Here is a 20,545-nt window from a genome sequence, read left to right on the forward strand (position 1 = left end):
CATTCCTAGAAAATGTTTTTATAACACTTAAAACCATTGATGAGGCCTGAAGCCTCCTCTGTAGAAGGGGATCTGAAGTGTAGCAAAATACGCTGCTACAATTGGAAGTCCCTCATTTTCCAATGCGATTATTAACTATGTAGAAAGTATTATATTTCTTAAATTATTAAGTGAACATTATAGCAAAAAGTTACTTGCTCTTAATCTGCAGCTGTGTAATGTCTGTATTTGTTTTCTTGCTTCAGCTTGTTAATGTTACTTTGCGTTTGATAATTTTAACTGTGGCCAGATCCCATTCCACTTGTCAGTTTGGGACAGACCCCCAAATTATCAAGATCACTAAGTAGACTTGTATATTTGCTGCATGTGACTGCATCAGCCAAGGAAACGTGTATGCAGGCTGGAAATTTCAATCTCTTTTCCTAGGAAGGAGGTCACACCAGCTGGAACAGTAAAACAGTTTTAATACCCCCAACACAATTCTAAGCATTTTGGATAATAGCCAGTGTTAGTCATATTCAGATTGGGCCCATTAAGCAAGTCCATTGATTTCAGTTGGTCTACTATGATATCACCCTTTTATTTTTAAGAAGCTGGTTTACAAAAGATTTGTTAATTTTCATGACCTTGAAAAGCAGCTTGCTAGGATGTTTCTCTAAAATTATTTGCAGTTTGGAAAAGGAAAGCTCTGGTTTTTTTGTTTTGCATTTTGGTGATACTACTTGTATCTTAATTGTTCCGTTGCTTTTTATCGTGGCTGTGTATATTCCAGGGAATTGTTGTACATGTGCAGGATTTAGTATTGGTCCAGTGTGTGGCATGCTTAGAATCTTACTATTATTATTGATATTATTTTTAAAAAGCTTCCAGTTCTGATGGCATGTAAGAAAAATGGAAAGATGAAACAGGTGTTGGTGAAATCTAAAGTAATGGAAAGAAGCTAAGTAGCACTACCAGGAGTCAGAATGTGGGGTTTTGGCATCCTGTTTAACATCTTGTCCATCTGCTGTTTTCAGCCACTCCCTGGTTTTATTCTTATAAGACATTTATCCCGTCTTCCCCATTCTTGCCCATTTTCATTCTACCATTCATGCTTAAAACAAACAAACCCAAACTAAGGGATGTGAACATATTTATCTAATTTATTCTAGATGCAGAATTCAGGGAGAGGGAGTATGGAGTAGCATTTAGCTGCCTGCCTTAAGGACTGTTAATGTGATTAAAATAGAGACAGAGGCAGACTTAATATTTTGACCATCAGATGTTTTTAAGAAGGTAAAATGTACCTCCGTAGGAGTAAAAGTTAAGCTTGTTCTTGCATTTCATATTTATAATGGCACGAAATGTGGAAAGATTGGTTGTAATAATGGTAAAACATCTAGATGTCAGTGCTCAACATGTGTCTATATCTAAAGTTTAATATGCATTGAGAGAAGATGCATTGGCCTTCAAATCCCTTTTCAGTTAACCTTCCCATTATTAGCATTTCTGCAGTCCATGTTTTCGTTTTACTTCCCCCCCCCCCAAACTTCTTTCGTTATGATTGGAGCTCTTTTGTTTGATTTCACACACAGTTATTAGCATAACATGATCTGTTTCAGGATTGTCTTGGGGATCATCACAAAGAAGAACATATTAGAGCATCTCGAGCAACTAAAGCAGCACGTCGAACCCTTGGTGATTAGATATATCAGATCTCCTCATTAGACACTTTAGACATCAGGAAGCATGAAACTTGTGAATTGTTCAGTGTTCTCTTATAACAGCTGAACAACAACAAACCTCCATAAACAAGTATATAGGCCTTATGAATTTGAAATGTGGGAAAATATGCTAAATGAAGACAGGAGCTGAACATTCACTGTTAATTAAAAGTGAACGTTATGCAAGAAAGTGGATTAGCGATTTCAATGAGAGAAATTCTGCTATTCCCAAAGGTTCCAGGGTACATCTGTTTTCTGACAAGTTTTGTTGACCTGTGAATAAGCATGTGCCAAAACTCTGTAGGTTTGGGGGTTTCATTTTTAACAAGAGCTGCCAATCAGCCTGCAAACTTCATTGTAGTCTTTGACATCTGAACTAGGACATATTCCAGCACTAGAACTATTTCCTGCCCATTTGCAGTCACTTTGTGGAGCGACTACTAGAAGGCACTTTATTTCCTGATTAACATCAACAGTGATAGAATTTGTCATTTGTCCTTCTTGCTGTATTGTGTGCTATTTAGATTCTAGTTGCTGCTCTGCAGTAGTTGCTATTAAAACCTGTATTCCAAGTTTGGCTGCTTACATGCGAATTGAACTTGCATTTTATTCTAATACTTCACAAGTGTTTCATGCATCCTATTAAAAAAAGTTACAGCAAAAAACTACTAACCAGAATGACAAGGTCAGAAGCTCATTCTTTTTTTCCCCTGCTTCTCCGGTGATAAACCTTTTTAGGACAGCTTCACTCCTTGGTATATTAGTAGTAAAACCTGGATCATAAGAGCACTGTTTCTAATAAGAAAAAAGGGGATCTAAATGTTTTTGGGTTTTTTCTTCAATTTGAACCTGAAATAAATTAATCTGTGATCATCACTTCTTCAAACGTATGTGCAAGTGCTCTTATGAAGACACCCAACCCAATAGGTTATGCTGGACAGAGCCTCAAAATTGAACTGTCAAGCAATTTTGAGTCCAGCTATATTCAGCCATAATTTCTTTTGGTAATGGGATCAGTATCACTTATTCACACGTTTTGTTTTTTCTTTGCCCTCCTTTGTTACTTTTTTGTTGGCATATAATAATCAGCAACAAAAAAATAACTATTAGTGGGCACAGGCTTGGCTTTTCTTTACTTGGAAGTTGAAAACGGGTTACAGTTTAGTGACCACCCTCTTTAGTATCTTAATACTGCTGTTGTTTTAAACAAAATGATGGTTGCTTGATGGCAACAAAATGTGTTTCTTGGAATAAGAAAATCAGGCTTTACTGCACTCTGTTCCTGTCAACAAAAAGGATTTGGCTATAAAATTAGCTTGGCTATTTCTTCTGGCTCGTGTATTTAATTAGCCATCTTCTATGTGTCTCTTTCCAGGCGCCTCCTTGGCATCATAACAAAAAAAGATATCCTCCGTCATATGGCCCAGACGGCAAACCAAGACCCCGCATCAATAATGTTCAACTGAATTCAGTAACAGAGGAGAGAGAGGAAAGTGAAGAGGAGGTTCATTTGTTGAATAGCACAACACTTTAGCATGAGGCATTGTTTTGCAATGCAAGAAGAAAGCTGATTTTTGGGGAAGCATGCCGCTGGAATTCAGGAGTTGATTTAGGATAAAGCGCAGAGTTGGAAAAAGGATGGTCCTCACAGTAACAAAGAGGGTAGGAGCAAAGTTCTGCAATCTTGCACTGGATGCGTTCTAAGTTGCTAGATCTGCCATGATAGTGCAGTAACAAAGTTGTGTCAGAAGATGGAAGGCTCCATTCTGTACCCTGCTGCTTTAGCATTGAAGAAACTGATTACTAGTCCCTGTTTCTGGAGGGATCATTTTGAATTGAGCCATCTTTTGAATACTGGAAGATTTTGCCCTTTTTACCACAGACAATTGTTGTGTTAACTCATTAAGTGCATAGTTATTTATATCGCCTCTTTACATTCCAAAAGAGCTTTTATTTCTCTCTCCTGAGCCCTAACAGAGCCTCTTTACAATTGATGTGCCCTTCTGAAATGGTAGTTTCTCATATTGAGATGTACTGTGACCTGCTGAGTTTGTTCACAAGAAGGAAGTATTTCTTGTGCCATTTAAACTTAAGAGATTGTATATCATGAAATTATTATGGCAGTTCTGATCTACTGCAACAGAAGCAGATTGAGCAGGTAAAATAACTTGTATGAAGCATGTTTGAAATCCTGTAGCTTTTGAGCTGCAGCTTAAACAGCCAAAACCTGTCTCAAAAAGAATGTTGTTGCAAGATGATAACATGACCTGGGCTTATGCAATTTTTTTGTATTATTAAAAACACTAAGGTATATACCAATGTTGTGCGGTGTAAGGAAAATACTGCTACTCTATTAAGAACAATTCTATATAAACGTGTCTGGTAACAACTGCATGCTCAAACACTGGAGATTTCCTCCCCGCCTCAGAATTACGACCCATCACTTTTTGTTCCCTGTTCCTACAAAAATGTAATCATATTTTGCACTAGATATACACTGATATTTGAGCATTATTTTATTTATATTTTTATGAATTAAAATATACTAAATAAAATTAGTTAACAGTGACACAGTTAATTTAACCTTTATAATGTATTTTTTATACAGTAATTCAGAAACCTCCATGAGCAAAGATGGGTTAGGCAAAAGCTTATCAATGGGGGAAGTGTTTAATATTTCTTTATAATGCAGCCTGCCACTTGATTGATGGCTATAATCTTAAATTACTGTTTGTTTTTAAACAAAGCAGAAATAATGGACCCATTATTTGTAAATATTGCAGGATTTAAAAACACTTATTTTAATTATAAACCTGTTATCGTTTTGATTTTGATTTTCAGTAGCTTTGGAACATAACTGCTGAAGTGATAACTCAGTTTTTCAAGTAACAATTGATTCCTACTGCAACTATGTCGGGTTTAAATCCTATCCACAACAGATATAATTTACTGGAACATTTTTTGTCTCAATTAGAAATTTATGGGTTGTATCCACTTGGTGTCTCTCAATTGAGAAAAAGCTCTTGGATGCAGCAGAGCCTTGCCTCAGTGCACCACTTTCCACATTAGTCTAATGGTCTTCTGTCCATTGTAGGAGGAAAGGGAAATCACTGAAGTTTGCCCCAATCTCTGTTCTACTGATGGAAGCACCTGCTGGATCAAAGAGCCTTCTTTCAGCAGTGGGACACCAGTATACAATCCTTTGTATTTGGAATGTCTACACTGTATTCTACACAAAACATCACTACCACAGTAGCCTGGTTGGCACAACAGTATCTTTCTCCCTGGTCCTTTTTGCTGCTTCAGTGAGCCAAGTCAACGTTTGGCTTAGTGTGTTGGCCTTGGGAGTAGCTCATGGTCAGTGAGAAGAGAGCTTAACCATGAGGCCCAGTTGCACGAGATACTTAGACAAAGTTTGGCTTAGCTTGCAGCAGCAAAAAGGACTGGGGAGGAGCAAGGAGCTGCTCTGGAGCTCACAGTGTCTAGTTAAGCCAAACTTTGGTTTATCATGTGTGAACCAGGCCCAAAGACTTGGAGGTGTTACTTTGAGGGTTTTGACCATAAAAAAACTGAAACATAAATGGGAAAGTTTAGAGATGTGACTGGCAGGTGAATTCCAGAGCTTCACGTCTCCTGATAACGAGGGCATTTAGTACATTGGCTTTTCAAGCATTATGGGTGAGCATGAAACTGTCAAAATGATTGAGGGCTGTGTGGTAAACTGTTTAGCGCCTGACTCTGCCCAGTAATCCCCTACCTCACTTGATAAGCCCATTTGGAAACACTTAAATTTCACAAGGTGTGAAGGTAGCCAAGGAAGCATCTCTTAATAAAAAAGAACCAGGTGCCCTACATATTGCATATGTGTTTGTGTAACACCAGGTGTGTTTGTGTATCTCAGGCCTGTTGCCTCAGTAAGCTTTTTTATTTTCAAATCATTCGCTACCAGAGTATCTGTCTGAGGAAAACATGTTCCAAAGGAATACCAGAGTAAATTTGGTGAAGTCGGTAGGAATGCAACTAAGAACTGTAAACAAGTGCTTTGCTAAGTGGTCCAAATACTATTAATTGTTTAGGCATAGCTTTTAAAATCGATAGATTATTATTTCTTTGCAGTGCCTAATTGGTCAATGTGATTTAGAAACTGGACCTTTGCCAAAGCTATACTTTTTGGCACAGTACATTGGGCCGAATCCAAAGATTCCCAGCCTTTGATGGGAGCCCCGTCAGAGAAAGAGAAACTTTGGCTCCATGCTATTTTTAAAATTGGTAGTAATGAGACCTTCTTTGTTTACTTGCCTGGGTATTAAACTGGAACACTTGTTCCTTTGGAGCCTTTTATTGTGTAAATCAGTGTTAACTGAACAGAATTTGGCTAATGTATAGACATAATTCAGGAGACTACTTATGATGCTTCTAACTCTTTAGAAGTAAAAGCAATTGAAAAAACTCTTCTGCCCTGGTTCTTATCATGTATATCTAAAATAAACTTACTTTCTCTAAGTAACATGCTTTAATTTGAAATCCTCCTGTCCTGTTCAGTATGAAACTTTCATATAGCTACTTGCTTTAACACGGCAGGTTTTTTTTTGGTATAAATTCAGTGCCCTCAGACTACTTGTTGCAGCATGAAGTGAAAATATACTAATTCATGCCCCAGATCACTCACTTAAATGTTAGACCTTCACCTTGAATACTTCACATCTATTCTGTGCCGATCTAATGCACTGTTTGCTGTTCTTACCTGCTCAGTTTTCCTCACTAGCACATGACATGAGTTTGTCATTAAGAGACTCTGGAACTGAACTAAGTGTGCCTGTGCATTGCGCAAAAAAGCAGAGGGTATATACTAATGTAAAAATTTGCAGGGCCTTATTCAAGTTGAACAGGATGTGTTTGAGGGTATCATCATCTTTGTTTTGTTTATAGCAGTTCAGTTGGTTCATGAATGCATAGTTTGTTAATCTGTGATAATTCCTAGACCTGTATTAAACATTAATCCTGATGTTTTTATTTATACTAGTGTGGTATAGTTGCATATCATTACAGTAAAATAAAAAACCTATTACTGTGATGATTTCATTATAAAAATGTATTAAATTTTTCTGTATGACCATTTTGGTTTTGATTTTTTCCATTACTTAATCATTGGCTATACAAAGTACATATGCATTTATTTTATGTGAAGATTTGGGAGGTTCTGTCAAACCTACCAGAATGGAAGAATGTTTAAAACACAGCCTTTTCCATTCATTCTTGCATTTGCTTCGTGAATGAGCAGAAAGGGCACAAACACCTTTTTGGAAGTGGAAGAACAATACTGCAGATTGATCTAGCTCTATAATAATCAATTGCAAACTACCCTTTTATATTAGATTCCTGTCCATTTTCTTCCACATAAACAAGCTTTAGGTGAAAACAAAAACCATGAGGCAAAACCCTGAATGTGACCAAAAGCAAAGTCAGCACAATGTCACAGAAATTCAGTAGATTATTCCCATGTTAACACAATCTGCCATCAGTAACTTTTGTTTGTTGGAAAGGTATGCTAAAAAATTCTTTACTTGCTACTCTGCCAAAAATGGCTTTTAGTAGCATTTGCCATTTGTTGTTGAAGAGGTTTTGTTGGCTGGATCCGTCCCTCCACCTGCTTCCCCAAATTTTGTAGGTGTAAGCTTCTCACCTCCTTCATTTGGGCCTCAACAGAGACTTGATTTTAAATTTATCTTTTTCTGAACCACTTGGGATAACAGAGCAGAGTGTAAAACATAAATAAAGGTACCAAAGGAAAAAGAACCGCCAACTTTGTTCTGGCATTAAAGAACAATTTTTCTTTCTACCTTTTTTTTGCTTCCTGTGTGTGTGTGTGTGTTTCAAAGTCTGATGGCAGTGAGTTTCTTTTTTAATTGACATGAGCTGCTTCGAGATAGTAATTGTCTAAAAAAGTAGGATAACCATATTAAGTAAAGACTTCATCAAATGTGAAAATGCAGGGATTATGTTTGCTGTTTTGGAACAAACATTTGTTTATAAAATTGGTTTTGTTCTCTTGTCTGTAGCAAGCAAGTTTAACATATTTCTAACTCCTGGTTTGATTAAGTTTTCTTCCTCCCGAAAGACTGGCTTGATTGATCCCTAGCCTTTACGGCATATTTGCTGTCACCTCTGTAGTAGCCTAGTATTGCATATATAGCTTCTGACCAAGTTATTCAGAAGGCAGGTCTATGCCTACTTTCACTTGGGTAGAAACTCTACTGCTCAGGTAACACGGAAGGTAGGTTTTTCACCTCCCACCACCCCAGAACTTTCCTCATAGTCCACTGTATTTTTTAAAACAGCTTTTCTGCCATTAAAAGGCCACCTCATGGTTTGCAACCCATTATATTATACAGTGGTACCTCTACTTACAAATAACTCTACTTACGAATTTTTCTACTTACAAATGGAGCTCCGTCCGCCATCTTGGTTGCGGTTTAGATAGGATTTTTTCTACTTACGAATTTTTAGATAGGGTTGCTTCGACTTACAATTTTTTCTCCCAATGCATTCCTATGGGATTCGACTTACACATTTTTTCGACTTACAAATGTGTGTTCGGAACACATTAAATTCGTAAGTAGAGGTACCACTGTAATATTACAGTGTATGGCAACACAGAATGCAAATTGAAAGTGTAAATATAATTTGGACCCCCACCTCGGTCAATAAGCTGCTACTCGTTAGCAAAACAAGTTTATTTATCTCACATAGAAACTACACCAGTTTAGTACCAAAAAACAAGAAAATACCCTGAAACAAGGCAACTCAATACTTCACTTAATGACACTATTTCATGCTGCAAGCTGGTCTACATTATCTTCTTTCCTATCAGCTAAATGAGCTTCAATGATTTCTGCAAACAGATTCCTCTTCAGCAAGTTGTAAGCAAGAGGCAGCAATTGGCCAACAATCTTGTGAAAATACTAGAAAAGATTAAAAGAATGCATTATCTCACTGAAATTGTATTACACATACTGTTTTTCATGTCAAACATTTCCTCAGTTTCCTTTATAATTTCGAGAGCTGCTTGGTTGAGCTCATTTGTTCTTTCTGTTCATTCACAAAATGAATGAGTTTCTGCAGAGAAAATTATTTTACTTACATGTGACCCATAGCAGAAGAGGTCTATTCCCAGTTCATATCCCATTCCATAGTCACATTCATCATTAGCAAACTGAACAAAAGTTAGCATTTCCTGAATAGGGGCAAAGGCTTTCAGTCTCTGGTCATCATTGGGAGCATCTACAACGGCTTTACAGATTCTTTTGAGACTAGCTGCAGAGGAAAGTTCACATGAGAACTAAATTGGAACAAGTTTCCTTTATCATTCAATTTTGTCTGTGTTACTGTATGTTGCCTAGGATTCCTCAGCACTTAACAGAGATTTCTCAATAAGAGTATCAGTAATGACAGACAGGTTGCTCATTAGTGATCACTACAGCTATGGAATTCGACTCTGATGCTCCCACTGGGTTAAATTTTTGCCAGTTCCCCCTCCTCCCTGCAGCCCTTGCCATGACCTCTCACATTGTTCTATAAAGTCACCCAAGGAGAGGAGAACCAGCAAAATTGACCTTTCCCTACTTCCAGTGGGAGCATCTCATGGGTGGAATTAACAGTCAGGGAATACTCCTGCTACTAGGAGCAAAAGTCTGGATTCAACCTAACATATAAATATTTTTCATAACATAACACAAAGTTGTTTTTCCTTTTTAAAACTGCATTACAGAAAACAGCAGACTATTTTCAAGTTAAGGAAGAACACATCAGATAGTTACACATAAGATGTTTATGTATTTAATGAGCTGTCCTCAAGAAAACTGAAACATGACTTACTCCTTTTCCAAGAGAGAATGAATCCCAAAAGGGCAAACATATTTTTTGCTTTAGAACAAGAGTCCTGTGACATATTGACCTATTTTATATGGCATGAAAATCAAGTCACAATAAAATCATTTGTCTTAAATGTGTGCCACAGTACTCTCTTGTTTTTACCAGATATCTAACCATCTAGTTCAACAACGGATACAGACAGATCGCATCTTAAGCTGATTTCACTTGCGTGATCGCAGATTTATATGGATCACCAAACAATAAATTAAATGGAGTAGGAGGACAGCTGGAAAACACTGGAAGGGCAGTTTTGAGATCTTGCAGGAGCCCTCATGCAACTGTCCCAGAGTCCAGTAAGCAAGGCAGGGTGCTTAAAAAGCACTATATCTTGCGGGGTCAGGGGGAAGGGTAAGGTTGTGCGAGACTGTTCTGGCTTGAGGCAATTTTGCTTATACATACGATAACCAGGAACGCAGTCCTCATGTAAGATGAAGCCTATCTGTAGTATAAGTTATAAAAAAAATTATTCTTTTCTTTCAAGACTTCAGTGAAGTATCTAAATGCACTCTACTACTAATAGCAAAATTCAAATTTCTTTTTCTAAGAACAGAAACACTAGAATTAATTTACCATTTGTTTCAGGAAGCTCTCTGTACCCAACATCATTCTTATCTATGGGGACAACCAGACCAGCTCCATGAAATGTCTTGGTTACTACCTGTATTGAAAAGAGAAAGAGACAAATACAATTAAGCCTAGGCCTGTCAAACTGCACGGAACCACATCTGAATTAAAATATTAATTCTGCATCTATTCAAAAGACTTGTTATTTTTCTAGAAGTATTTACATTTAACTGAATTATTAACCAGCCTTTAAAACCTTTTGTACCAAGTAGACAGCTCCCTACCTTTTTGTGCGACAGCAATGATTATAGAGCATTGCTCAGTGTTCCTTGCTGCTCATCCATGTAATCTTCTGGAGCACTAAGACAATCCATTGAAAACAGTGCTCCATCTCCTTCCTCTTGAAGTGGTGATTCCATTGGGAAAAGACAGAGAAGCCAGTTCCATTGGAGGTTACCACCACAAGGCACCTACAATGTTTTGAATTGGCTGTTTCTCAAAGAATCCCCTTTTTTAGGCTGTTCAGCTGTTTCCTGATCAACTGGGGGGAAGGGGAATTTATAACTTGCTTCTGTCTTTCCCAAATTAAATTTAAGATTTTTAAAGATAGAAATGTTCTGAAAATTCATAGTTCAATATGAACAGAATTTGCACCTGTCATTCCAAAACATAGACTGTTGCACAAGTAACTGGTATCCTGGTTGCTTAAGGTAACACTTTTCCATCCATAGCCTATAGCTGGTGAACATAGTTTAGTTATAGTTAACATATTTGAACAAACATGTCTGATATTATTCTAAATCCAAGTTTTAGAATTAAGTTTTAATCTATGTCATTCCTGATGTTTGGTTTCTGGGTTGAGCTTGAGACACTTCCTTCTATGTCCTCCATATTGTTTCTGCTTGTTCTGTTATTTAAGTTCTTTGGATCTTTAAAGTATACATTAGTGGTATCATGTTTTGCCATGAAGAGAGTGTTGATGCTATAATTTATATAAAAGGCATTGCTATCAGATGCCATCAAGAATATGTTTCTGTGCTCTGAACATAATTTATTATGGCTCCTAAAACTTTAAAAATACCTACAGCCAAGCAATGCTTCGTATTTTATACCTTTCAACAACGATCAAACTTTAAGCATACGTAAAGCAACTCGACATTTTCTCATAGTAAAAAGGTGATTACCTTGTAAACTTATAGAAAATTAACACAAGCTGGCTTTGAGCAGGAAAAAAAAAAGGAGCGGGCCTATACATTAGAGTTCTTTATTAATCTAGAAAGAAATCAAGCCATACTTTCTTGTCTCTCTGTTTCATCTTCATTGTTTTTTGCTCAAGCAAGTAACCAAGTTCTTTTGCTGTTTTGGTTAGTTTTTCATCTATATCTTTCAGAATGCTGATTTTCTTTTTGTCCGTCAATTCCTTAAGCCTTTTGGACAAAAGTAATCTCAAACAAAAAGAAAAATTCGTGTTACATGTATCATCCACTTTTCTTTGTAACAGGAATGGGGAACCTGGGATACTCTAGAATAGATGCTGTTGGGACTCCATTAGCTTAGGTTGATAATGAGGGATGAAGGGAGTTGGAGTCCAACAACTTCTGGAGGGCCTCAGGTTCCCCAGCCCTGCTCTAGAATGATAAAAGCATGTAAAGTTTTCTCAAGTCTCCCAAAGAATCTAGCATGGATTTAATCAGCAAAGCAAAACATAATAATGAATGAATGAATGAATGAATGAATGAATGGTTTAACTATGACTTTTAACTAACTTTAGCTGTAAATATTCCAAAGGACTACTTTGGAGTCAGGCTTGGTGCTGAGAGACAGGCTTTTGAAATGATCACAAGTGCCTCCATGGGGAAGCAGCAATTAAGTGGGGACTATAACCTCTTCCCAAAGGATTTTATTAAGTCTTGCTCACTGATTAAAACAGCTGTATTTATGGATTACTAGCCACCATGGAATTACTTCATGTGGAAATGCTCACATGATCACTTTTAAAAGAAGCATCAATATTCAAAGATCACATCAAAATAGTCCCACAATCAGCCCTTTCAGTTGATGTGCCAGAATATGGATTATTCAATAGACTAGGTGGTGTTTTGTACTGTCACACAAGGTAAAAGTTTCAACAAGCAAGTTGTCTCAATCAGGAGAAACAGACAAAAACAACAGCTGCATGGGGAATCTTGATTTCAGTATTGTTTAGCTACTGGCTTTTTAAACTAAGTTTACAATTTTTGCTTCAGTTTTATTTTAGTCAAGAAGAAAAACACATTCAATATGTGCAAACTGAACAGGTCACAGTACATTAATCAACCCCTTTATTATGCATTAATTTTAAATAAAACTACTGAACTGATGGCTGAAACTATTTCTGAGCTAACTGGAAAATGCAGTTTTTACAAAGAGTAATGACTTGAAGATGATAACTCAAAGGCAGCCTCAAATATTGCTGTTGAGCAGAAACTTGGCTATAAATGACAGCTATGCTATTTCCCCCCACCCCCCGTCCTAGACTGCTAAGAATCATAATATGAACAATAATACAGGGTATATAGAAAACTTTGATAGGAAAGTGATTACCCTATTGCTTTTTAAAGAAGTGTAATGTTCACAAAAGCTGAACATAGCTATACAAGAGCAACTGGCAAGTAACTAACAGATACAAGATACTGTATCTAGTCATAAGTAAGCCTCACTGTATCATTGTGACTCATTCCCTAGGTAAGAATGTGTAGGATTGCACACTAAATGTCACTGGAGTGCCCAAATTAGAAATTCTATGAACCAAACTAGGTAAGCCATGTGATTGGTCTCCCACCATTTTTTACCAAAACTGAAATGAAGCTTCTGGCGGACAAGTAGGCATACCAAAGCTTATGATACAGCAGCTACGATATATTGCACCCCACACTAGTCTTGTGGCAAATGCAGGAGAATTTGTTCAGGAGGGCAAGAGGCACTTTAGACGGATCAAAGTAAATACAGGTGAAACTCGGAAAATTAGAATATCGTCGAAAAGTGCATTTATTTCAGTAACGCAACTTAAAAGGTGAAACCAATATATGAGATAGATGCATGACATGCAAAGCAAGATATGTCAAGCCTTTATTTGTTGTAACTGTAATTATTTCTCGTTAGGCGGGTCAATTATAAATGGAATGTAATTAATGAAATGTAATAGCGATGTTTATTTTTGTATGATTGAAACTATTTGTTTTATTACTGTGGAATTTCCAAAAGAAAGCATTTGTTAAAAAATAAAAAATAATAAGTTGCATTACTGAAATAAATGCACTTTTCGACGATATTCTAATTTTCTCAGTTTCACCTGTAGGTACCTTTTCCGTTCCATAAAGAGACATAGCTGTGGTGCCTTTTTATTGGGAAATGGCTTGTGGGTAAATATCTGAACAGAGTTCTAGTTACGGGTAGGTAGCCGTGTTGGTCTGCCGTAGTCTAAATAAAATTTAAAAAAATCCTTCCAGTAGCACCTTAGAGACCAACTAAGTTTGTCATTGGTATGAGCTTTCGTGTGCATGCACACTTCTTCAGATACACTGAAACAGAAGTCACCAGACCCTTATACAATGAGACGGTGAACATATATCTGAACATATACACACAGTGCTCTAATCAAATTTGCACTTGCCCTGCAACTACATTTCAGCTTTTAAAAACAACCAGCATAAACATAGAAATTGGTCTCCTGTCTCATCTAATTTGGTCCAGCTTCATGTTTGCTTTTATTCCAGGAGTTGAAAGTATTAAATCTTACTTTACAGCAGCAAATACATTGTCACCAACTTGAGAAATTGTGCAGCCCTTCTTGGCTTCATTTTCACCAACCCACACAGGCAGTTCATCCGGCATATCCCTAAAAATTCACATACAAAGTCCTGAAGTTAAACATATTACATCAGTATTCTCTGTGGTGTTAACAAAGAGAATCCAGATTGTTCCCAACCAAAAATAGTATTTAAAAAAGTGATAGCATGAGTTCTTATGTTTCTCTGAGGATTGTGGAATAGCCTCGCAAATTTTCACTCTGAGTAGGAAATTTAATTTCTTCATAACTTATACTTAAGATTTTAGACTGCTGTAACCCAGTCAAGACAGAAACATATTAGAAAAGGCATTAAAAGTGTACTAAACACACTTACTGGATTAAACACACTTATCCAATTTAAACAGTAAAATCAAGAATTCAAACTTTCAGTTCGAAAATGGCCTTCCTGCCTATGCTTCCATAAAAATTAATTGGCAAGTAAACAAGATTTCTCAGGTGGTTTTCATTTGCCTAAATTAATGTATGGAGCCACCTGCTGGATATACGGTATAAATTTATTTCTTTAGTATGAATAAGTTCCCAAAGTTCCATATAAATAGTTCTCAGATTATTCATACATACATACATACCCCGCCCATCTGTCTGGGCCTCCCCAGCCACTCTGGGCGGCTCCCAACAGAATATTAAAAACACAACGAAACATCAAACATTAAAAAACCTCCCTTCCTAGTCCTATGGAATGCCTTTGTATGCCAACATGAGACTACAGGCTGATTGCAAAATTTGGCATGAACATTCAGTGAAACTTCGCATGGAAAATGTATATGGAAACAGCCTATGTAAACAAGATTGCTAGATGCAATATTTATTGGAAACTGCCTCCCCTGCCCAATTATATGGACAACACATTCTGATATCACTTTTCCACCTGTAGACACATACGGGTGAAAGATTATCATTAAAATGGCCAAACGTTGTGCTGGAATTAGTCCTTGGCCTCATATCCTATTCTGGGTAGGGCTACTTGAAAGTAATAATCAGCAGTGCCTAATCGCCCTAATGTATGTTTTAAGGCAATGACTGGAATAGAAGTGCTAGAATAAGTAAAATCTTTTTCCAAGGTAAGATACATTACTTACCTAAAATATCCCATATGATACTGCATTTTGCTGTCTCCAATAAGGACAGTCTGGAATTCAGGAGGATCATAAAAAAACCTCCAGTGAAGATTGAAGTTCACATCAGCTGATCTATTTGTCTTTTTATGTTTTCCAGCAAGAATGTCATATGGCCCAACTAGCTGAAGTCCAATGCTTGATTTAAGTGCATCTGTGAAATGTATTTACAAATTCATTCAAAAAATAGCACAAAGGCATAAAATATGTTGTTTTATTCTGGAGAAAGATCTAAGCCAGAAAAGCCCTATTTAACTTTCATAAAATGACTTTATTTAAAGAAGCTCTTCTTTGCCCCATATTAATGCAACTCTAATTTAGGTGCATTTCTCCCTTCTCTGGCCAATAAATTGATGTTCCATCTACCTACAGAAGAGCTGCATGCACAGTACACATTTCTAATCCTAAATAATGCTTCCAAAATAAAAAAATATTAAAAATGAAGGGGAAGGGAGAGGAATAAAGACTTTCTAGCTCAAACTCTAGGCGGAGACAAAAACTTTTAATGCTTGGCCTATATGTACAACTGTTGGTTTCTATAATATCTTCTCACCACAGTCCAATCCTAAACACATAAGAGAAATATGTCCCACTAAAATGAGCAGTTCCATCTTATGCTTTTAGGAGCAGAACACTAAAGTGGGGAAAATAACAATGTCCATGAACTGCACAGTAGAAACCATCAACACTGGAAGATTCATGGGAAAGTGTGGCATTTTACATAGGTGTATATCTGGAAAAACAGTCTGTAGACTATGGTTTTTTTTAAAAAAAAAAAAAGTTCACTGCAGTTGGGGCACTGGATTTGACCTTTAGATCCAAGCAAAGAGGAAATGTGAGAACTTCTCTCCTTGCCTTTGTTGCCAAAACGTCTTATCACCAAAGATGATACTTTCAAAAAACAAACAAACATGGAAAAACCTGGTTTTCGGAACCCACCACATGGCTTGTCAGGATCCAGCTCCTCACAAAACCTCCAGAAACAATAGAAGTCTTCGGGCATCTGGAGCCGGTAGCAGCTTTCCACCTCTTGGCGTACATGGCCGGGGAAGTCTGCTTCGCCTGAGCACCGCCTCTTCTTGACCTCTTTCCCCTTTTCACACTAGTACCAGTGGACAGCAGATCAATTTTAATCCCAAGGCTTGGGAAGAAGCAAGCTCACACTCTCATGCTTTAGGAAGATTTTTATATTTGATGTTTTATCGTGTTTTACCGTAATTATTTTGTTGGGAACTGCCCAGAGTGGCTGGGGAAACCCAACCAAATGGGTAGGGCATACATATTATTATTATTATTATTAGGAGCCCGCTGGAGGACTGGGAAGGAAGGGGCCTAAGAGGAAGGGGATTTGAATCCGGAGCTTGGTGCTTTGACCTGTCATAGAATTGTGGAGTTGGAAGGGACCTTCAGGAGGATCATCTAGTCTAACCCCCTGCAGTGCAGGAATAAGCAGCTGCCGCATCCAGGGACCGAACCTGAAACCTTGGGTGTGATCAGCGCCGCCACGCTCTAGCCCACTGAGCTGGGAGGAGGCATCCCTGGGCGGGGGTCCCCATCCTTGCCAGGCCCAGCGGAAGGCGTTGAGAGGGGCGCCCGGCGCCTCAGGGAGAGAGACGCGCTCCTCGCCTGGAAGAGGAGCCGGGCGGCACAAAGGAGGTTGGATGAGGCGCCATCTGGTCCCCGCCACCCGGTTTTCCGGCGTTATGTGCGCGTCTATCGAGCCTGTCGACTGACCTGCCCATGCACAGCCGGCGCTCCGGGTCTCCTCTTCCCGCCTCTAGTCATTTCGCCGCCCGACGCCGACGCCGCAACATCCTGCCGTTTGCCGCCGCCGCCGCGAGGCTTCCCGAGGCCCCGGCCCCGTGACGTCATCGCGCAAAGGCCTCTGGGTCAGCCAAAGGGCGCGCGGGAGGCGGGGGAGAATTTAAGCACCGCGGCTATTTATTTATTTATTTATTTATTTTTGCTGCGCGGGACTGACTGTAAATCCACCTGCATTTGGGAGGGGTTTGGGTCTGTCCCCCCGCGGCTCCTACCTTTTTTTCTTTTTTTGGTATGCACCCACGTCCATTGCAGCATAAGCAGCTGCAAGGCGAGCTTGGGTTGTGTGTTGTTGTTGTTTTGCAAGAGACGCGCGAGCCCCGTCAACTCTCGGATACGGCAATGAGGAACGGAGGGCTGCAGTTCGGCGTTTGCTTTTTACTCGGGAGTAAGCAGCCCTGAACTGAAAGGGACTTGCTTCAGAGGAAATGCAGGATCTCAGAGCACGAGTTAGCTAGGCTAGGAAAGCAAATCACCCTGGTATATGTTGTGAACCGCCCTGAGATCCGCGGTCAAGGGCGGCATACAGATTTTAACAACAGCAACAACCCTTGAACTGCTAACCGTTTAGTCCTACCAGTGCCGGATTTACCTATAAGCTAAACAAGCTATAGCTTAGGGCCCCACTCTCTTGCCCCCCCCCCCCCAAAGTTAAAGGTAAAAAAAGCTGGATATACCTTTCCAAAATATAAGAAACAAAATAAAACCTACAGTACATACAGCAACAGTGGCAAATGGCTTTAGATACCTATTAGGTCCATAAATTACCATATACCGTATATTCAACACAAAAAACTGGCAATTTTTTGTTGACAAAGGACACCTGGACATATAAAGGGCCCCATTACCTTCATTACGGTACCTTAGGGCCTCATCAAACCTAAATCTGGCCCTGAGTCCTACACATAAGCCCTTAATCACTACAAAGAACCAGGAGCAGAGGACGTGCTGTTGGCAGCTGGGCGGGCTTGCAGTAACAATATGCAGTTGGGATTGATTGCTGTTTCCCCAAAAAAGTTGTAATTCGGATGGAGAAGCCCACCATAGCTGTACAAACGTGCTTAGAAAAGAGTAATGAAAGCAGTCAGATGCGCCTTGACAAAACATTCTGCCTCTAGGCTGGAATCCTATACCCACTTAAGTAGGACCCATTGAATTCAGGGGGACTTGCTTCTGGATAGACATGCAGAGTTTTGCGCTGTCAGGGTTCCGACGTGCAGCATAAGCTACTGCAGGTTTACGCAGAACTGAGTATTGTGTTCAGTGGAGGCTATTTCCATAGTAAATATGTTAGGAGTATAGCCATGGACTATATTGACAATTTAACTCCCCTGAATTTTGGAGCGGGTGGTGTCCACATTTTACCCCCTGTAGATAAGATTATGTATAATTGCTGTTGCCCACCTTAGGCCCTAGACAGCAATGCCTAGTGTGTTCATAAATATCTATATTTAAAATAGTACTAGTACTTCTCTTTGCCACAAGAGGGAGGCATTGTAATTATTGTAGGGAAAATACTTGATGTCGACATGCTGACTGAACTACGGTACGTATTGATGATACAGTACTGCACCATTGTTTGAGATAGTGATGACCTTAAAGATGTGTTGTTAGATGTAAGCATTAAATCCAGCTCATTTCTGTCTATTCAGTTTTATTTGTAATCCTGCATCTGCTTTCCTGTAAGTCAGCCCAGTGAACTCAATAGGATTTCTGAGTTGACGTGTGGGATTACACTGCAAATCTAAACTGAGGTGGGTGGGTGGGTGGGAATTCCATGCATTTATATAGTCATTGGTTCATTGTTTAAGGGCCTGAAAAGTGCTCTGTTGTAATTCTCACATCTTTTGTTTTTTAATGAATATCTGGCCACTGGGCATCTATAGAACACGCAAATGCCATTTATTTTTTACATTTACATTCCATGTGGCTACCACTGCTATCTTGCAGAGCAGATTTTTTATATATACCTAATATAAAACACACAGAGAAAATCATCAATATATTTTCACAGCATTGCTTTAGTTTACTTGTATTCCAGCAGAATGAGATGAAAGCAAGAAAGGCTATTGTTATGGAAAATAACTGTTTCCAGGAAGCTGATAAATGAAGAGTGCTGCAACAGACCTGCAAAGGCATACTGTACATTTGCTGAGTCACCACACCGCTACTTCTTTATGCTGCCAGGTCATTTTGGCATTCTGCCCAGAACTTTTCTCTGCGGTTCTGCAAGGTAGATAGTGTGTAAGGGTTCGATGTAGGAAGAAGAAATATAGGTGAGGGATATGAAGCTATGTTCTTATACTGTCCTGAGAGGGAAATGTTTGCTGTACTTTTCCTTTTCATAGCTGTCAAGTTCTCCCTTTTAAAAAGGGAAATTCCCTTTTGCTGAATAGGCTTCCTCGCGAGAAAAGGGAAAACTTGACAGCTATGCCTTTTGAAAAGTGGAAATTCTTTACATCATTATTTATTGGGGGGGAGCTGTTAATGGAGAGGGGGAGGTTGGAGAAAGGTTCACATTCTTCTGTGTTTTAGGTTCTTTACGCAGCAATCCTAAGGCATGTGGGTAGGGGAATCCAAGACCTGTTGAATTAAGCCAAAGCCCCTCCTGTCAAATCTAAAGTCTTCTGAGTCAGTCTGGATGTTGTTTGAGTTTCCTCATTAAGGTTCGTACATATTCAACACTAAAATTCACTAAAATACCACAGACTTGTGGTATTAACAGAAACTCTATGCCAAGGTGTGGACCTCAAGAATCGACTCCTTTTTTTCTTCGCTCTGGAGAGAAGCATTAAGAAATAGTTAATTGTATAAAGAACCATCCATGTGAAACCAAATAACTCAGATGAGACAGGGTGTAGGAATAAGGCTTTTAATTAGCTGGAGGCACATTATCAGCCACATGACTCCTATTAATGATAATAGGAGTTAAGTAGCTTAAACATTGTGGACTAAATACCCTCCAAGGCATTAACTCCTAGTGTGTAATATGGTCTTAGGCTATAAAGCAGACAGGTTGTTTGCTGCAGCAGTTGTGTGGAATGTTATCGACTGGCAAATATTTCTCATATTACTTCCGGCATACCTGGAAAGCAGAGCCATAGCTATGTGGGGGGACTACCTGGGTTTCTTTGCCCCAGGTGAAGCCTCCAGAGGGGTGCTGTTGAGGCTCCCAACCTGTGTCTGCAAATGCATGTGGGGTCTGCGTGCCAAATTGACTCTTTAACCCAGGTGAAATAAAGCCTAGTTTTGCCCCTGTTGGAAAGTCTCCCATGTGACAGTCTTGCATTTGAGCATTAACCCTCCTAAGCTAATGTGCAGCTACTACTCCCTTGACAGAACAATGAACTGCCAACAGGATTCTTAAGTCTTAAAGTTCATAGGTCGGTCAGAAAACTATTCGCGCGTTACACTGGTTCAGGGATCAAAAGACCTTAAGTTTAAGACAGAGGTTTTCAACCTTTTTGAGTCCACGGATCCCTTGACCAACTATCTTCTTTCTGTGGCACCTCTGACGGCTCAGTAGCCCAGTTATGTCACCCCTTGCCTACAGTGCTGGC

General features: G+C 38.9%; 2 protein-coding genes across 9 annotated transcripts in view; one reads left to right on the plus strand and one right to left on the minus strand.

Moving 5' to 3' along the window:
• The window catches only part of CLCN3 (chloride voltage-gated channel 3), a 54,104-nt gene extending 47,285 nt beyond the window's left edge, over window positions 1–6,819 (plus strand). For 4 of the 7 annotated variants that reach the window (XM_035111621.2, XM_035111622.2, XM_035111623.2 and 1 more), the window contains 2 exons: window positions 1,602–1,677; window positions 3,079–6,819. In XM_035111621.2, the coding sequence (XP_034967512.1) occupies window positions 1,602–1,677; window positions 3,079–3,237 (235 nt within the window). In that variant the 3' untranslated portion in view covers window positions 3,238–6,819. The remainder of the gene's footprint in view (window positions 1–1,601; window positions 1,678–3,078) is intronic. The other 3 variants (XM_035111626.2, XM_035111627.2, XM_035111629.2) reach the window with 1 other exon arrangement.
• A 1,603-nt stretch (window positions 6,820–8,422) lies between these two features.
• LOC118083351 (histone PARylation factor 1) lies at window positions 8,423–17,062 on the minus strand. 2 transcript variants are annotated; one of them, XM_035111630.2, is made up of 8 exons: window positions 16,899–17,058; window positions 16,104–16,266; window positions 15,129–15,318; window positions 13,978–14,076; window positions 11,494–11,644; window positions 10,206–10,293; window positions 8,845–9,017; window positions 8,423–8,665 (listed from the first exon to the last, which is right to left on the minus strand). In XM_035111630.2, exons 1-8 carry the CDS (start codon window positions 17,034–17,036, stop codon window positions 8,534–8,536), a joined length of 1,134 nt encoding a protein of 377 aa, XP_034967521.2. In that variant the 5' UTR covers window positions 17,037–17,058; the 3' UTR covers window positions 8,423–8,533. The 2 variants fall into 2 exon arrangements, with proteins under 2 accessions (XP_034967521.2, XP_060134681.1); XM_060278698.1 differs by lacking the exon at window positions 8,845–9,017 and having other exon boundaries at window positions 16,899–17,062.
• Window positions 17,063–20,545: the final 3,483 nt, after the last annotated feature.

This window comes from Zootoca vivipara, chromosome 9 (assembly GCF_963506605.1).
Source record: "Zootoca vivipara chromosome 9, rZooViv1.1, whole genome shotgun sequence".
In the NCBI taxonomy this organism is placed as follows: Eukaryota; Metazoa; Chordata; class Lepidosauria; order Squamata; family Lacertidae; genus Zootoca; species Zootoca vivipara.